This window comes from Rhinolophus ferrumequinum, chromosome 11 (genome assembly GCF_004115265.2).
Source record: "Rhinolophus ferrumequinum isolate MPI-CBG mRhiFer1 chromosome 11, mRhiFer1_v1.p, whole genome shotgun sequence".
Classification (NCBI taxonomy): domain Eukaryota; kingdom Metazoa; phylum Chordata; class Mammalia; order Chiroptera; family Rhinolophidae; genus Rhinolophus; species Rhinolophus ferrumequinum.
Window position 1 is genome coordinate 87,455,156 of NC_046294.1, and position 18,116 is coordinate 87,473,271.

The 18,116-nt window shown below is 43.3% G+C and overlaps 1 protein-coding gene and 1 non-coding gene across 4 annotated transcripts in view; one reads left to right on the forward strand and one right to left on the reverse strand.

Annotated features, from left to right (window-relative positions):
- TMPRSS4 (transmembrane serine protease 4) overlaps positions 1-17,898 on the forward strand; it is a 40,131-nt gene extending 22,233 nt beyond the window's left edge. For 2 of the 3 annotated variants that reach the window (XM_033119085.1, XM_033119087.1), the window contains 8 exons: positions 1,323-1,424; positions 2,349-2,389; positions 4,536-4,695; positions 5,706-5,872; positions 14,961-15,059; positions 15,247-15,389; positions 16,717-16,866; positions 17,304-17,898. In XM_033119085.1, coding sequence (XP_032974976.1) covers positions 1,323-1,424; positions 2,349-2,389; positions 4,536-4,695; positions 5,706-5,872; positions 14,961-15,059; positions 15,247-15,389; positions 16,717-16,866; positions 17,304-17,315 — 874 coding nt within the window. In that variant the 3' untranslated portion in view covers positions 17,316-17,898. The remainder of the gene's footprint in view (positions 1-1,322; positions 1,425-2,348; positions 2,390-4,535; positions 4,696-5,705; positions 5,873-14,960; positions 15,060-15,246; positions 15,390-16,716; positions 16,867-17,303) is intronic. The other variant, XM_033119086.1, reaches the window with a different exon arrangement.
- TRNAI-GAU (transfer RNA isoleucine (anticodon GAU)) lies at positions 7,093-7,166 on the reverse strand. The gene has a single exon. It is a non-coding gene; the product is annotated as a tRNA-Ile (tRNA).
- Positions 17,899-18,116: the final 218 nt, after the last annotated feature.

Here is an 18,116-nt window from a genome sequence, read left to right on the forward strand (position 1 = left end):
ACTGCAGCTTGATTACAAAAATAGGGTGTCTCTAGGGGCTCTTAAGGTAATAGGCTCCTGGAATTTCTGTCCTCCTGATGCTCCTAAGACAACAAATCACTTGGCTCTTGAGCCCTACAAAATCAAAGCCGGTCAGAATTATTCATCAGGATGTAATCAGTGAACAGAGATTAACTTTCCTGGAACTGTCCATTTCTACCATTGTCCCTCCTTCTGGGTCTCAGATTTCTCTACTTTCCTTCTTCCACCTGGGTAGGAGATACTTCTTGTCCCAGCACCACAAAACCCTAGACATTTGAAATGTGAGGGATTCTAAAAATCAGCAGGTCCACCCATCTTTTTATAGGGGGGAAAGCTGAAGCTTAGACAGGCCCAGAGAAGGAGTGTGACCTCTAAGGTTGCATATCAAGCTAGTGTCAGGGCCAGGACAATCACCTCGGTCTTGAGGCTGCTTAACAGAAAACCGAGGACTGCTGGATCCCACTGCAGTACCTGGATCCACCAGCTACTGCCAGATTCCTGGTGGACAGTATGAGAACGTGCTGGTCATCGCGTGCCATGGGTTGACCTGAGCCCTGCCTACAGAGCGTGTACTAGCATGATTGGATGGGGAAGGATGCAAGAGAAGGGAAAGAGGCAGATTCATAGTAAAGAAAAAGAAAGAATCAAAAAGATGGGATTAATCAGGGAAGTCTTCCTGCTGGAGGGAAGACTTAAACCCAAGATTAAAGAAGATAAATACCAATTGAGCAGAAAGAAAGAGGGAGGGAGGTACAAATGAGAGAAATATTTGTCTGGACTCATGGAAAGTCTGATATTGTCCTGTCCTATCTCCAAGAGGGCTATAAATGTACCTCCACTACCAAATTCAGACTAGGTGCCTTATTTAGAGAACCAAATATCCACATTCCAGTTCCCTCCAAGATGGGGGCAGCTAACCTGGATTCCTTTGCCTCCTTGTTCCCCTCTCTGTGAAGCAGTAGAAACTGCTGGGGCATTTGAAATTGGGACAGAGCTGGAAGTTAGGAAAAAGTATCACTAATATTTCTCCAGAGCTCTGGGTTCTTGACCAGACTTCCTGGCCCAAGAAAGCAAGGCCATGTGAGCATTGTGCCTAGAGCTGAGTCCTGGGATGCCAAAGGAATGTCCCTTATCATATAACAAAGCGGACACCACCCTCACTAAGACCACCCCCACTCCCCTGCCATGCCCCACTGGGCGTTCTCTGCCACCCCATGTCCTGGGAGTGGGGGCTATTCCCACCATCTTGTTCTAAACTCCTGGCCCAACTCAGATCTCTCTCTCCCTCCCAACATGAGCAGCAAACCCACCTTCAAAGCTGTGAAGATTGGCCCAGACCAAGATCTGGATGTTGTTGAAATCACAGCAAATAACCAGGAGCTTCAGGTGCGAAACCCAAGTGGGTAAGTGAAAGCACACCCCTGGGCCACAGAAGGCTCACACATCAGTGCTGCAGCCAGCACCGCACCGCCCCCCACCCCTTGAACAGCCGCAGCGAGGGGAGTGTAAGCCAGACAACAGGAAGAACCCTGGCCAGGCAGATTGTTAGATGGCAAGAACTCGAGAATCACATTTCTGAGAGATTTTCTGTGTTGACTCTTTTTTTCTAAAATACAATAGGCAGCTGAACAAAGCATGCTGTCCACACACCTTGGTGGCCTTTTCGTCAGTCAAATAGCAAACAAAAAAAATTTTTTTCCTACTGCTTTATGTTTCTTATTAAGCCCAAAATGCAATATTCCAAAGGTCCCTTTGTCCTTCCTTGTCACTCACCCAGGACAGAGTAAGACCACTCCACATTCTGAACTCTCCAGAACAGAGACTGCTTGGCCTTTGTCAATGGCCTGTTCCTAGGCCTCACCACCCTGCATCAGAGCATGAGCAAAAATGAAAACTATCCCGGCAGTAGAGTGGCTCAAAGAGGATGCTGGCTTCTTAACGTTCAAGGATATTGCTGAGTGCTGCTTATTTATTAAAGACTAAATCTTGAAAAGGACAAGATAGGAGCAGAATGATCGTTTGCCTGGAAATCCATTGAAATCCCATTCTTCTTCTGTTTGGAAAACCCACAGAGCATCAGACACTGTTCCAGGCTCTGCTCTTTTCAATCTCATGCTGCCAAGAGCCCAGCTTGGCAGGGCCCAGCACACTGTAGATACTTACCAGTGGTGGTGTTGAATCCAATCAAATTAAATCGAATTGAACTGTGTGGCAATGCAGTTTCTATAAAGTCCCCATTATGCAGGCTGTGTATTTCCCAGGTGTTGGGAAGGGACTTGAATCAAAGGAGAGGCAGAAACCACAGGACCCCTGTGTCTCCCCTCCAGACCCTGTCTCTCAGGCACCCTGGTTTCCTTGCACTGCCTTGGTGAGTATGCCCCGTCTCTGAGGGTTTGTGTCCTGGGTCAGCAATGATCACGGAGGAAGACCTTCACTCTCATTCCTAAATCCCTCAGACTCTGAGTTTCACTTTGTTTTGTCCCAACCTTACTTCTTTGGGCCTTGGCTCCTTTAAATGGTTGGCGTTAAGAGCTCCCTCCTACCACCCACACACCACAACACAACCTGAGCAGAGACCTGGGAGAGAGGGTAGGAAAACTGGAAAGGGCAAGATTGGGCCTCCACCTCTCCCCACCGGTCAGGGCCCACATCACTTTTTTGTCGCAATCACCACAATTATCCACATTCATTGAACAGTTAGAATGTGTCTAGTGCTGTGAGGTGCTAGTTGGAAGTAGAAAATACCAGACAAGTAAAAGAATTGGCCGCTATCCTCAAGAGCTTATAAAAGAGGTGCATGTGGAATGTACCAGACTGAGTAGTAGTCACAGCTGACATGCAGAGAGAGCTGCACAGGAAATCAGGAGACTTGGACAGTAGTCCCACTGGTTTCCAGTGTGACCTTGAGTAATTCACTGGACCTCTCTAAGGTACATCTTCCCAAGAAGCCCTTTAGTCCAACTGCCCAAGAGGATCCCAGGAGACACCCTGGCTCTAATAGAGGAGATAAGAAGAGAAAACAAGCAGTGTGGCCCACCTCATCCTATCAGCCTCAAGGGAGAAAAACCGAACAGAGCCCAGAAGGATGGCCAGAAGCTGGACAGCCTAAGAGGAAGGCCATCATCACTGCGTTTGCAGTTTAGCAGTGTATATGCTTCCATGCTGGATGTTAAGACTTTTAGTCATTATCATCTGACTCCCACAATACCTCTGTGTGGAGCTGACACATGGTGACTAGTGAATGAATGAATGAATGAATGGTCACATCACCTGATGAGCTGTGCAGAATAGCACTGAAGTCACAAAGAGGTTTAAGTCATAGACCCTCCCTTGAGGAGCCTTAGGTCTCACTGAGAAGACAAGACTGAAGCATGACAATGATGAAAGGCTGGCCAACACCCAGAGCAGGCTATGGACATTCCAGAGAGGGAAATCCCCAGGGATTAGGTGGCCAGGAGGCAGTGTCCAGGCTAAACATTGAAGAATAAATTGTAGGCTCCAGGAGGGAAAAGACTATGTCTTATCCACCACTTTCTTCCTAGCATCCCTGAGACATATTAGGTACTAGGTCCAAATTTGCTTAATGAGTCAATGATTTAGATATATAGATGAGATAGCATCTCACAGACAGGGGCTTCCTTGAGCAAAAACAGAATGGCTTTTTAGAGAGCTACAAGCAGATCAATTTGGCTAGGTGGAAACTTTATGTAAGGGCAGCAGGAGGCTGTCAGGAAGAGTTTAAGCTCTACCCTACACACAAAGAGATGCTAAGGGGCTTTTGATGAGGTGGCATTTAGAAAGCACTGTTTGGAATGAGATGGTGTTTGCAAAGCCTCTGGCTAGCATAGGCCCAGAAAGTGTCGTAGCCTTTCTCCTTTAGAAGCCATTGTGGCAGTGACTGCCAGAGGATTGGAAACGCTGATAACAGAGCAGGAAGGTGGAACTGGAGGTTTTTACAAAAGTTCAAGGGTCACATATGAAAGCCGGGACAGTGGGATTTCAAAGAGAGAATAGGATGTCAAATTGATAGACTCACTCAGCAGAGAGGGAAGGGACTTGGACAAAGGTGAGTTTAGGATGGGAAGACCCAGTTTCTAAAACTTTCTTCCCACTTCCAGCTCCCAAAGCAGCCTGTGGGCATCTGCTTTCTGTTACTCAGTGGAAATGGTTTGGGGACATTCCACCTGGGAAAGACTTTCATAATTCTGCATGACTGTTTAGTGTGAGGGTCATAAATTCCCAGCACAATGGATACACCCATGTTTACAGTATCAACTACCAAGCACATCTCAAGCTGAAGAAAAAGAAAAGGGAGACTGACGGAAAGCCTGTGGTCTAGGACACTCAGTATCTCCCCATGAATCATGCAAAATTGGCCTCGTACTCTTCACCACCACCACCCCAGGTCCCGGTCATAACAGCCTACTCAGGATAGACTTTGGGCTCTAAGGAGAGGAAGCACCATCTCCCAAGAGCCTGACTCCTGCTTTCTCCTTCCTTCCTACTGAGTCCAGCCTGTGGGGAGAGCCTGAAGGCCCCTCGGGTGGTGGGAGGGCAGAAGGCCTTTGTGGATTCTTGGCCTTGGCAAGTCAGTATCCAGTACAACAAACAGCACATCTGTGGAGGGAGCATCCTGGACCCCCACTGGATCCTCACCGCAGCTCACTGCTTCAGGTAAGGCTCATGCTGCGAGGAGGCCTTGCAGGGGATCATGTCCATGGAGGGGCTGAGTCCCTACGTCCCCCATCTCCTGACTTGTGTTCTGATGCCCTCACTCCCCTTTACTCACCCACTGTGTCCCAGGGTGTTTCCACCCCAATGAGATGCTGGACATGATGTCCTTTATTAGGCATTGGGGGTCTGAGCAGAGGGTGGTGGTCACCCAGTTTGACGTCTTCTGGGTGGGAAGCCATCAGATACCCAGTGTCCTCAGTCCACCCCCATGTCATTCACACCACAAAAGCTCTTCCCATCTGTCTGGAGTTCCAAGAACTCTCTCCCTCTTTGCTAGTCTTCTAGGAAGTGGTTCTAGGGTCTAGAATCATTGCCACTCCTTTGCTATATCCAGAAACATTTTAAAAAGTATAGATTTCCTTAAAGGCCAACAGAGAGAGGCCTGCCCACCCTTTTGGGGAAGGACTACTCTCAGGCTTTCTTCACTATCATTCATTCAACATCTGATGAGTACCTACTAGGTACCAAGCAATAAGCCCCATTACTGTCTTAGAGGAACTCACAGTCTAGGCCAGTGATTCTTAACCTTTTTAGAGAATATGACAAGAGCTATAAATCCTTTGCTGGAAAATCACCCCCGCACACTAAGCTGTGTCTGGTGTTGGGAGGAAGAAAGACAAGTACATAATGTAACTGACCACAATATAACTACCACACGAGTAACAGCGATAATGAAAAGCATTGGAAGAGACAGTGCCAGGGCCCCATAGCTCAGGCATTGGGAACAGCCGCTTCTCCAACCCTCCAGTTAGTTTTCTTGGGCAGGTTTCACTGGGGAAAAAGGATCTGATTCCCTTTTAGGATTTGGCCTGTGGTAGGTGGTTCCTCAGATTGCCCCTTCTCCACCACCCGTGCCTCCATCATCAGTACCTCCTAAGGCAAGAACCCAGCCTTTGATAAAGGCTACTCGTGCATGGCTTAGGCCTGAACTCCACTGTCTCTGCCCCCAGGAAGTATCTAGATGTGTCCAACTGGAAAGTAAGGGCCGGCTCAGACAAATTGGGCAACTTCTTGTCCATGCCTGTGGCCAAGATCTTTGTCACTGCACTCAACACCACGTACCCCAAAGAGAAAGACGTTGCTCTCGTGAAGCTGCAGTACCCACTCACATTCTCAGGTGAGAGCTGGTGCCTGGGAACAGAACCCCTTAGGTCAGGTAATACTCTCACTAAGTGGTCTGGGGCCCATCACTTCTCCTCTCAAGACCTCAGTTACCCATTTGTTTCCAGCAAATATTATCAACCTAATATCACAGATGCCATGAGGCTGCCTCAAGCTGTCAGAGCTTCTTCTGAGATCTGTTTTCTCCATGTGGAATACCTCAAGTAAGATCATCGATATCTTATAGCCAATCTTGGAGTGGTGAGAACACCTTGTCAATCCTCCAACCCCGAACAATGCCCAGAGCCCACACAATACCCCTGTCAAGAGGTCATTGTGCCCATTTGTTCTCCTCCGTGGGCAAGGATCTCATCACTGTTAAGGCAGCCCATAAACTCTTTGAATAGCTCTGTGAGATGACCCATGCTTATATTGGATAGTATTTAGATCAGCATTTCCAACTATTGGTTCCACAGGACATTGGTCCCTTGGGGAAAAGAGGGTTCTATTATCAAATAAGTTTGGGAAACATTTTGATACATTAGCTCTCTTCTTGGAGCACATTAGTGTATTAAAGACGTAAGAAGTTTTAAAACACTTTTTTAAATAATGTTTTTTTGTGTTTATCCCACATTATCATTTTTTAAATTTTTAATTATAGTTGATATTCAATGTTATTTGTATTAGTTTCAGGTATACAGCATAGTGGTTAGACATTTATATAATTTATGAAGTGATCCTCCTGATAAGTCTAGTACCCATCTGACACCATACATAGTTATTATAATATAATTGACTATATTTCCTATGCTGTACTTTGCATTTTTGTGACTATTTTGTAATTACCAATTTGTACTTCTTAATCCCTTCACCTTTTTCATTCAGCCCCCCAACCGCACTCCCATCTGGCAACCATCAGTTTGTTCTTTGTATCTATGGGTCTGTTTCTGTTTTGTTTGTTCACTTATTTTGTTCTTTAGATTCCACATATAAGTGAGATCATATAGCATTTATCTTTCTCTTAGCATAATACCCTCTAAGTCCATCCATGTTGTCACAAATAGTAAGATTCCATTCTTTTATATATGTACCACCTCTTCTTTATCCAATTGTCTATTGATGGGCACTTAGGTTGCATCTGTATCTTGGCTATTATAAATAATGTTGAAATGAATACAAGCATACATACATCTTTTCAGAGTTTTTTGGTCTTTTTAAGGAGGGCGCAGCTCACAGTGGCCCATGTGGGGATCGAACCCGCAACCTTGGTGTTATCAGCATCACACTCTAACCAACTGAGCTAACAGGCCACCTCCATATATCTTTTCAAATTAGTGTTTTGGATTTTTTTGGATAAATGCTCAGAAGTAGAATTGATGGGTCATATGTTAGTTCTAGATTTAATTTTTTGAGGAATCTCCATACTGTTTTCCATACTGGCTGCACCACTTTGAAATCCCATCAACAGTGCACAGGGCTCCCTTTGCTCTATATCCTTGCCAACACTTGTTGTTTGTTGATTTACTGATGACAGTCATTTTGACAGCTGTGAGGTGATATCCCATTATGGTTTTAATTTGTATTTCTCTGATTAGTGACTTTGAGCATCTTTTCATGTGTTTATTGGCCATCTGTATGTCCTCTTTGGAGAAATGTTTCTTCAGGTCCTCTGCCTATTTTTTTTTTTAATTTATTGGGGTGACAATTGTTAGTAAAATTACATAGATTTCAGGTGTACAATTCTGTATTACATCATCTGTAAATCCCATTGTGTGTTCACCAACCAGAGTCAGTTCTCCTTCCATCACCATATATTTGATCCCCCTTACCCTCATCTCCCACCCCCCACCCCCCTTACCCTCTGGTAACCACTAAACTATTGTCTGTGTCTATGAGGTTTTTTTTTTGGTTTTTTTTCCTTAGACGTTTATCATTTCTATCCCTCACACTGTGGACCCCCCGCCCCCCATCCACTATCTCTCTGACATCGCACCGAGCCATCCCATTTCCACTATCTCCACTCCCAATGCTGTACTCTGCCTCTTGTAAATGTATACATACCTATATATACATATATATATATAATATTATAGTTGGCATTCATTATTCTTCAGCTTCAGGTGTACAGTGCAGTGATCAGGCATCTACATCTTCCCTGAGATGGTCTCCCAAATGGGACACGTGTCTATCGGATACCCTACAAAATCTTTACAACATTATTGATTACGTTCCCCAGATTAATTTTCAAAACCCCGTGGCCATTTTGTGGTTACTGATTGTTTTCTAATCCCCTCACCTTCCCCCTTACCCCCACCCCCCTCCCCGCCCATCTAGCAACCCTCAGTTTTTCCTCTTTGTCTCCAAAACTGTTTCTGATTAGTTCATTCACTTATTCTATTCTTTAGATTCCGCACATAAGTGAGATCATACGGTACTTATCTTTCTCTGTCTGACTTATTTCACTTAACATAATGTTCTCTAGGTCCATCCATGTTGTTGAAAATGGTAAGATTTCTTTCTTCTTTATGGCTGCATAGTACTCCATTGTATAAATGTACCACATTTTCTTAATCCAGTCATCTACCAATGGGCATTTCGGTTGTTTCCATGTCTTGGCGATTGTGTATAGTGCTGCAATAAACATAGGAGTGCATAAAGATTTTTGAATTGGAGTTTTGGATTTCTCCAGGTAGATACCTAGGAGTGGAATTACCTCTGCCTATTTTTAAATTGGGTTGTTTTGGGGGGTTTTGGTGTTAAGTTGTATGAGTTCTTTATAAATTTTGGATATTAACCACTTATCAGATGTATAATGATACATGGAAAATATATTCTCCCATTCAATAGGCTGCCTTTTTGTTTTGTTGATGGTTTCCTTTGCTGTGCAAAAACTTTTTAGTTTAATGTATGCCCATTTGTTTATTTTTTTCTTTTGTTTCCCTTGCCTGAGAAGATAGATCAGAAAAAATATTACTAAGAGCAATGTCAAAGAATTTACTGCCTATGTTTTCTTCTAGGAGTTTTATGGTTTGGAGTCTTATATTTACATCTTTAATCCATTTTGAGTTTGTTCTTGTATATGGTGTAAGAAGGTGGTCTAGTTTAATTTTTTTGCATGTATCTGTTCAATTTTCCCAACACCATTTGTTGAAGAGGCTGTCTTTACCCCATTGTATATTCTTGCTTCCTTTTTCATAGATTAATTGACCATATAAGAGTTGGTTTATTTCTGGGCTCTTTGTTCTGTTACATTGACCTATGTGTCAGTTTTTATGCCAGTACCATGCTGTTTTTATTACTGTAGCCTTGTAGTATAGTTTGATATCAGGTAGTGTAGTATAGTTTGATACCTTCAACTTTGTTCTTCTTTCTCAAGATTACTGCGGCTATTCAGGGTATTTCATGGTTCCACATAAATTTTAGGATTATTTGTTCTATTTCTGTGAAAAATCCCATTGGTATTTTGATAGGGATTGCATTGAATCTGTAGATTGTATTGGGTAGTATGGACATTTTAACTATATTAATTATTCCTATCCATGAGCACAGCAAACTGAGGTCTGACAATTAAGTTTGTGAACTCATCCTAGAAAAAGTGCTACATACTTTATTGCTGAATATCACTACAGTCACCTTCGAAGTACTCCCCTTGGGAAGCTATGCACTGATGCCAGAACCTAGTCCACCTTTCAAAGCAATTTTGGAACTCTTTTTCTGGAATGCCATCAGCTATCATCATATTATCCTTGATGTCCTGAATCTCATCAAAATGTCTTCCTTTCAAAATTTCCTTTATCTCTGGGCAAAGAAAGAAGTCATTGGGGGCCAGATCAGGTGAATAGGGAGGGTGTTCCAATACAGTTATTTGTTTACTGGCTAAAATTCCCTCACAGACAGTGCCGTATGAGCTGGTGCATTGTCGTGATGCGAAAGCCATGATTTGTTGGAGAAATATTCATGTCATCTAACTTTTTCATGCAGTCTTTTCAGCACTTCCAAATAGCAAACTTGGTTAACTGTTTGTCCAGTTGGTACAAATTCATAATGAATAATCCCTCTGATATCAAACAAGTTTAGCAACATCGTTGCAACAAGTTCACAAACTTAATTTTCAGAACTTTGTTTCCATTTGTTTGTATCTTCTTCAATTCCTTCAATGTCTTATAATTATCTGAGTGTTTTACATACTTGTATAAATTTATTCCTAGGTATTTTTTAATGCAATTGTAAATGGGATTTTTTTTCTTAATTTCTCTTTCTGATAGTTTATTATTGTTGTATAAAATGTTAATTTTGTATCCTTCTATTTTATTGAATTCATTTATCAGTTCTAACAGTTTTTTGGTGGACTCTTTAGGGTTCTGTCTATATAATGTTATGTCATCCACAAATAATGACAGTTTTACTTCTTCCTTTCCAGTTTGGATGCTTTTATTTCTTTTTCTTGTCTGATTGTGTGGCTAGGACTTATAGCTTTTCCCCATTGAGTATGATGTTAGCTGTGGGTTTGTCATATATGGCTTTTATTATGTTGAGGTATGCTCCCTCTATTCCCATTTTGCTAAGAGTTTTTATCATAAATGGATGCTGGATTTTGTCTAACATTTTTTCTATATCTATTGAAATGACATATGATTTTTATCCTTCATGTTATTTATGTGGTGTATCACATTAATTGATTTGCTGGTATTGAACCAACGTTGCATCCCAGGAATAAATCCCACTTGGTCATGGTGTATGATCTTTTAAATGTATTGCTGAATTCAGCTTGCTAATGTTTTGTTGGGGATTTTTGCATCTATGTTCATCAGGGATATTGGTCTATACATTATTATTATTTTTTTTTTTTTTTGGTAATACGTTTGTCTGGTTTTGGAATCAGGGTAATGGCAGCCTCATAAAACAAGCTTGGGAGCCTTTCCTCCTCTTGAGCTTTTTGGAATAGTTTGAGAAGGATGGGTATTAATTCTCCTTTGAATGTTTGGTAAAATTCACCTGTGATGCCATCTGGTCCAGGACTTTTGTTTGTTGAGAGTTTTTTTAATTACTGATTAAATTTTGTTGGTAGTAATTAGTCTATTCAGATTTTCTGCTTCTTCTTGATTCAGTCTTGGAAAATTGCATGTTTCTAGGAATTTATTAATTTCTTCCTGATTGTCCAACTTGTTGGCATATAATTGTTCATAGTATTTTCTTATAATCCTTTTTCTGTGGTGTCAGTTGTCACTTCTCCTTTTTTGTTTCTGATTTTATTTATTTGGGTCCTCTCTCTTTTATTCTTGATGAGCCTGGTTAAAGGTTTATCAATTTTGTTTATCTTTTCAAAGAACCAACTCTTGGTTTCATTGGTCTTTTGTATTTTTTTTTTACTATATTTTCTTTATTTGTGCTCTCATCTTTATTGTTTCCTTCCTTCTACTCACTTTGGGCTTTGTTTGTTATTCTTTTTTGTAGTTCTTTTAGGTGTAAGGTTATAATGTTTACTTGAGATTTTTCTTATTTCTTGCGGTAAGCCTGTATTGCTACGAATTTCCCTTTTAGTACTGCTTTCACTGTGTCCCGTAGATTTTGGGTTGTTGTGTTTTCATTTTCATTTGTCTGAAGATATTTTTTATTTCTTCCTTGATCTCATTGTTAACCCATTCATTGTTTGGTAGCATGTTATTTTGCCTCCATGTGTTTGTGTGTTTTTCCTTGTAATTGATTTCTAGCTTCATACCATTGTGATCAGAGAAGGCACTTGATGTGATGTCAGTCTTCTTAAATTTATTGAGACTTGTATGTGGCCTCACATATGGTCTGTCTTGGGAAATGTTTCACGTGCACTTGAAAAGAATGTATATTCTGCTGCTTTGGGGTGAAATGCTCTAAAAATATCAATTAAATCCATCTGGTCGAATTTGTCATTTAAGACCACTGTTTTAAGACCATTTAAGACCACTCGTTGATTTTCTGTCTGGAAGATCTATCCATTGATGTCAATGGGGTGTTAAAGTTCCCTACTATGACTGCATTACTGTCAATCTCTCCCTTTATGTCCATCAGTATTATTTGTTTTATATATTTGGTGCTCCTATATTGGGTGCATAAATGTTTACAAGGGTTACATCCTCTTGGCAGATTGATCCCTTTATCATGAAATGTCCTTCTTTGTCTCTTATTATAGCCTTTGTTTTAAAGTATATTTTGTATGATATACGTATAGCTAACTCAGCTTTTTTTTTTTTTTTTTAATTTCCATTTTTGTTCCATACCTTTACTTTCAGTCTGTGCATGTCTTTCAATCTGAAACAGGTCTCTTGTAGACAGCCTATGTAAGGGTCTTGTTTTCTTATCTACTCAGCCATCCTATGTATTTTGATTAGAGCATTTAATCCTTTTGCATTTAAAGTGATTATTAATAGGTACATAGTCATTGCCATCTTATTATTCATAGTTATGGGTTTTTCCCTCCTTCTTCTTAAAGAAATCCAGTTAACATTTCTTGTAATACTGATTTGGTGGTGATAAACTCCTTTAGTTTTTGCTTCTCTGGGAAGCTCTTCATCTCTCCTTCAACTTTAAATAATAGACTTGCTGGGTAGAGTAGTCTTGGTTGTAGGTCCTTGCTTTTCATCATGTTGAACATTTTGTGCCAATCCCTTTGGACCTGCAAAGTTTCTGTTGAGAAATCAGCAGATAATCTTATGGGAGCTTTTAGGTAACTAATTGCTTTTCTCTTACTGCTTTTAAGATTCCCTCTTTGTTTTTAACATTTGCCATTTTAACTATGATGTGTCTTGGTGTGGGCTTCTTTGGGTTTATTGTGTTTGGGACTCTCTCTGCTCCTTAGACTTGTATGTCTATTTTCTTTGCCAGGTTATGGAAGTTTCCAGTCATTATTTATTCAAATAGCTTTTCAATCTCTTACTCTCTCTCTTCTACTTCTAGTACCCCTATGATGTGAATGCTGTTATGCTTGGTGTTATTCCAGAAGTCCTTTAAACTATCCTCATTTTTTAAATTCTTTTTTCCTTTTTGCTGTTCCAGTTGGGTGTTTTCTGATACCTTATTTTCCAAATAGCTGATTCAGTCCTCTGCTTCATCTAATCTGCTGTTGATTTCTTCTAGTACATTCTTCATTTCAGTTATTGTATTCCTCATTTCGGACTAGTTCTTTTTTATAGTTTTTATATTTTTCTTTATCCTTACTATCTCTTTGTTGAAGTTCTCACTAAGTTCACTGAGCATCTTTATAACAAGTGTTTTGAACTCTGAATCTGGTAGAATTGCTTGCCTCCATTTAGTTTAGTTCTTTTTCTGGAGTTTTCTCCTATTCTTTCTTTTGGGGCATATTTCTTTGTTTCCTCATTCTGTCTGCCTCTCTGTGTTTGTTTCTATGTATTACATAGATCTGCTGTGTCTCCCAGTCTTGGCACAGTGGCCTTATGTAGTAAGTGCCCTGTGGGGCTCAGAGGCACAGTCTCCCTTGTCACCTGAGCTGGGTGCTCTAGGAGTGTCCCTTGTGTGGGTTGTGTGTGCCCTCCTGTTGTAGTTGATACTTGATTGCTGTTGGCATGTCAGTGTGTGGGATTGACCCTCAGGCTGACTAGCTGTGAGGATTGGCCATGAACACAGCATATGGTGTATGGGACTGATCCCATGGAGTGGGATTTGTCCCAGTGGGCTCTAGTGCTTGCCGAGATCACCCTTTGGGTGTGCCACTTGTGGGGCTAATCAGGTTGTGCTCTGTTGTGGTCTGAAATTGGCCACTGGGTGTGTTGCTTCTGGGGCCTCTTGGGAGGGACTCTGGTACAGGCCAGGGTCAGCCACTGCCTGTGATCAGCCCGGGGCTAGCTGGTAGAACTACTAAGTGATCAGTGATTTGTAGCTGCCTGTGCTGGACCTGGAGGTATGTGGAAAAGGTCATGCTATGAACAGGCCAGCTGCCACAATTACTATGCCTGGGGCAGTTCGGCAAAAGGCCTGCCACCACCTGCCTGCTTCCTGTAAGTCTCAGCCACTGAAAGAGCTTCTGGTAGTATGCAACTTTGATGAGAGGGGGTCTCAGGGAGTTATCAGGGTGGAGTGAGTAGTGTTCACCAGGTTAATGAAGATTTGGCAGCAGTGCTGAGCCTGGAGCTACTCAGCATAAAGCACAGGGCACACCGAGGCCAGCTGCCAGTAGCTTGGGTCCTGTGGACTTTTGAGAGTTTTTTAAGAAAGACTGCAGCATGGGCCAAGGCTGGTTGCCTGCCATCAAAAAAGCCCCTGGTATTGCATGAATTGGGTGAGTCAAGGTCTCAGGGAGTCATCAAGGTGGAGTGATTGGGGTTCACCAGACTAATGCAGAATCAGATTTACCCATTTTGGAGGTGGGCTTAACACAAAGACAATAGCAGCTGTTCCTCCAGCCCTCACCCTGAAACCACACAACTTAGTTTCTCCCTGTATGTCTCTGGAACCTCTGGAGCTGCTGTCCCTCCACTGGAGTTCACAGTGAGTGCCTGTGAGCATGTGAGTCTGTGTGTGGGTCCTTTAAGAGGATGCTTAGGTTTCTAGCAGCCTTCTGTTTCACCCAGGAGGTGGAATCCCTGCTGATCTTTATAGCCCGATGTTTGGGGGCTCTTCTTCCCAGCACTAGTGCTCTGGACTAGGGAGCCTGGTGTGGGGCTGGGACCCTCTGCTCCTCAGGGGGGACTTCAGCAGCTGAGATATCCCTCCCAATTCTCAACTGCCACACGTGGGTGTGGGGCCAGCCTGTTTCACATCTCCACCCCTCTTACTAGTCTCCACACGACTTCTTCTTTATATCCTTAGTTATAGGACTCCTGTTCAGTTAGTCTTCAGATGGTTCTCCAGGTTGACTTTTCTATAATTTAGTTGTAATTTTGATGTGGTCATGGGAGGAGGCAAGCATAGTGTTTACCTACTCCACCATCTTGACCAAAATTCAATCCACATTTTCTGAATTTATTTGACCACAGAACCCTTTTTATCATGCCACTTTTATTAACATCCCATGGAATGTGTGTTATAGAAATGCTAGTATCAACCCTTTCAGAAGGCTTAGCCACAAGCCTCTCCTGAACATCGGGTCCCCTCTTCCTCTCTGCTCCTGGCAGACACAATCAGGCCCATCTGCCTGCCCTTCTCTGATGAGGAGCTCACTCCAGCCACCCCGCTATGGGTCATCGGATGGGGCTTTACAGAGCAGGGTGGAGGTAAGTCCAGGGCTCAGGACCACAGGCCAGAGGGAGCAGCTGTCAGAGGTGATGGGAAAGAGGACCATCCTTCAGAAAAACCCACCCTGGAGGTACAAGCACCAAGGTGCCAGGCAACCCAAAAAATTATCCTGGGCTGGGAGTAAAAGGGAAGGATGGAAATGTGAGTGTGTTTTCAATCTCCCAGGGAAGATGTCTGATACACTGCTGCAGGCATCAGTCCAGGTCATTGACAGAACTCAATGCAATGCAGAGGATGCATACCAGGGGGAAGTTACCAAGGAGATGCTGTGTGCAGGCATCCTGGGGGGCGGCGTGGACACCTGCCAGGTGAGGCCTCCAAGGATCATGAGGGAATTTTATGGATAGGGACATAGGTCCTAGAGAGATGAGAAAGTTCAAAGGCTGAATGCCCCACATGAACTCTTGCATATGGTAGCCAATCAGTGTGTGATGAAGAGAGGAAGGGAGAGAGAGAGGGAAGGAAAAGTTATAGTTAGATAAAGATATAGGAATGGATGGATGGATGGATGGATAAATGGAAACAAGCAGAAAAAATTTGAATGTATACACATTTCACATACAAAGATGATGATGTTACCCTCCCTACCTACCCTTGCTTCTCATCATCTACAGGAGTATGAGTCCCTTGAGGGCAAGAATCCCAGGTCAGTTTTACCTATAACTGTCTTCAAACTGCTGAACTACACAAGAGAAATCCCATCTCATACTAGATGAGTCCTGGATCTCTAACCCCATACCCACTGACCAATTCCTGAATACATTCTCATTTCCTCCACCCCCAGAGGATCTTCTGAGCTATTCTAATTAAAACCCCTAACCCGCTTCCCACTCCTATTCTCAGTCATTCAATTTTTTCACTCAAGAGGCATCTCTTAGTCATCTTTTGAATGCCAGATAAGTGCTGGACTTTGGAGACAGTGTCTTCCCTCAGGAAGCTCACAGTGGGGTGTGGGGAAGATGCATAAAGGTAGTTTGGCCACAGTGTTATTGGATTCTGAGAGAAGAAGCCTGAAGAGCTAGTAAGACGGACACCCAAATAAGTGCACTTTTTCCTGACATTTTCTCGTCTGTCTTGTCATTTGCTGTTTATTCTCTCTCTCTCTCTCTCTCTCTCTCTCTCTCTCTCTCTCTCTCTCTCTCTCTCTCTCTCTCTCTCACTCTTCATTTGGTTTTAAGCTCCCTGAAGGCAAGGATCTTTGTTCTTTTCATTGATTGAATCCCAATTGTCTAGAACAGTGCCCGGCATGAAGTAGGCACTCCATGGGTGAATAAATTTGGGAAATACGAGGTCAAACAAAGATAACCAGGCTTCATTGCTGTAGGACCCCTTAGAGCCTTCAATATGCTAGTATGATTTGTGGATCTCTGAGAGAGAGCGCTATGGGGACACCCACAACCTACTTGACCTCCCACAGAATGCTTTTGCCCCAAAAGGGAAGGGCATTCTAGGCTGCAGGAGCAGTATGAGCAAAGGGAGTGAGGTATGCCAGCAGAGAGTGCTGGGGGAGTGCAGGAGAACAGATGGGCCAATGCGGGGAGGGGGAAAAGGAGGAACCTAACCCTCCAGCCCACCCTACCCCTCCATCCCACTCTGCCCGCCCTCCCCAGCAGTCCCTGTTCTGCCCTATTACAGGGTGACAGCGGCGGGCCCCTGATGTATCACTCTGACCTGTGGCAAGTAGTGGGCATCGTGAGCTGGGGCCATGGCTGTGGGGGCCCGAGTACCCCAGGAGTATACACCAAGGTCACAGCCTATCTCAACTGGATCTACAATGTCCGGAAGGTGAGCATGTTTGCCCTACCTGTTGTGCCCTCCCTTCCTTCCTCTACTCTTAGGATACAAAATCATCCTTAGATTTGATTTAAGTGGCTCTGAGACAACTCTTTACATACCAAATAATCTTCCCTGCCAGTAAGTGACAGCCTGGGATTCCACCATTAAGACCTGAAATTCCTTAGATCAGAGATTCCCATTAAATGCAAATACCTTAGAGTATGGGACACACCCAGCTTTATCATTCTATTCTTCAGCAGAATGAGACTATCAGATACTTTCCAGAGAACGGATTGTGATGAGAAGGATGGTGGAAAGACTTATGAGATTTCCCTAGAGGGTAGAGAAAGGAGAAAAACTTCAGAAAAGGAAGATTAATATTGTACATGTCACTGCTTTGTCCACTTTCAAATCATCTGACTCTCTGTGTTGGTCTCTTATTCTAGTCTGAGCCATGATGCCACTGCCACTCTTCAGTGCTGGAAACTGCTTCCCCCCACCCTGCTTACCTGGGTATCCCCCAGAAGCCAGACACAGAGCAAGCACCCCCTTGGGAATACCTCTCTGCCCTCAGCCTCAGCATTTCTTGGTACAGCAAAGAGCCTCCATTCCTGTAAGAGACCCCATAGCCCACAGACACTCAAAAGGAAGTCAGCAGCCCCAGCTCAGCCACCCCTGGTGCTACCAGCATCCCAAGGAGAGACACAGCCCACTCAACAGGCCAGCCTATGGATCAAGGTCTCAGAAGGCACTGCTAAGCCATGAAGGAATATTCCCACTCTACTGAATAAAAGTAAGCTCTCTGGTGAGAGCCCAGATCACTAAGAGCTGGAGTGGAGGGAGGTAAGGGTCTGAGCCACCCCACTCCTTCTCTGCCCATCCCAGGTCTACCCAAGCAAGAAACCAGTTGTAACGTAAAATGCCCTGTCCTGCTGTTGGCACATCTACTGTACTTACTGTTGTTACTGTTGTTACCTTTATGGCTACTTTTATTGAACAGGTATGTGAAGTATTTGACATAGTCTGACTGGGTTGCTTAATAAAAACTGAACTAGGACTATTGAACTACGACCTTTATTCTTGGGCCTGGGTATGAACAGGTCCTGGGGAGACAATTGATTCTCAGACAAGAGGATTAGGAAAAAGGAGACCCAAAGACCGGAGCTGTTGTGTGGAAGCAATAGTGAGCTGCCGACTGGGGAAGCCAGGGTGAGAAAGTCTCCTTCCCACACAAGCCTTCTCCCATTGCCCTCCTCTCC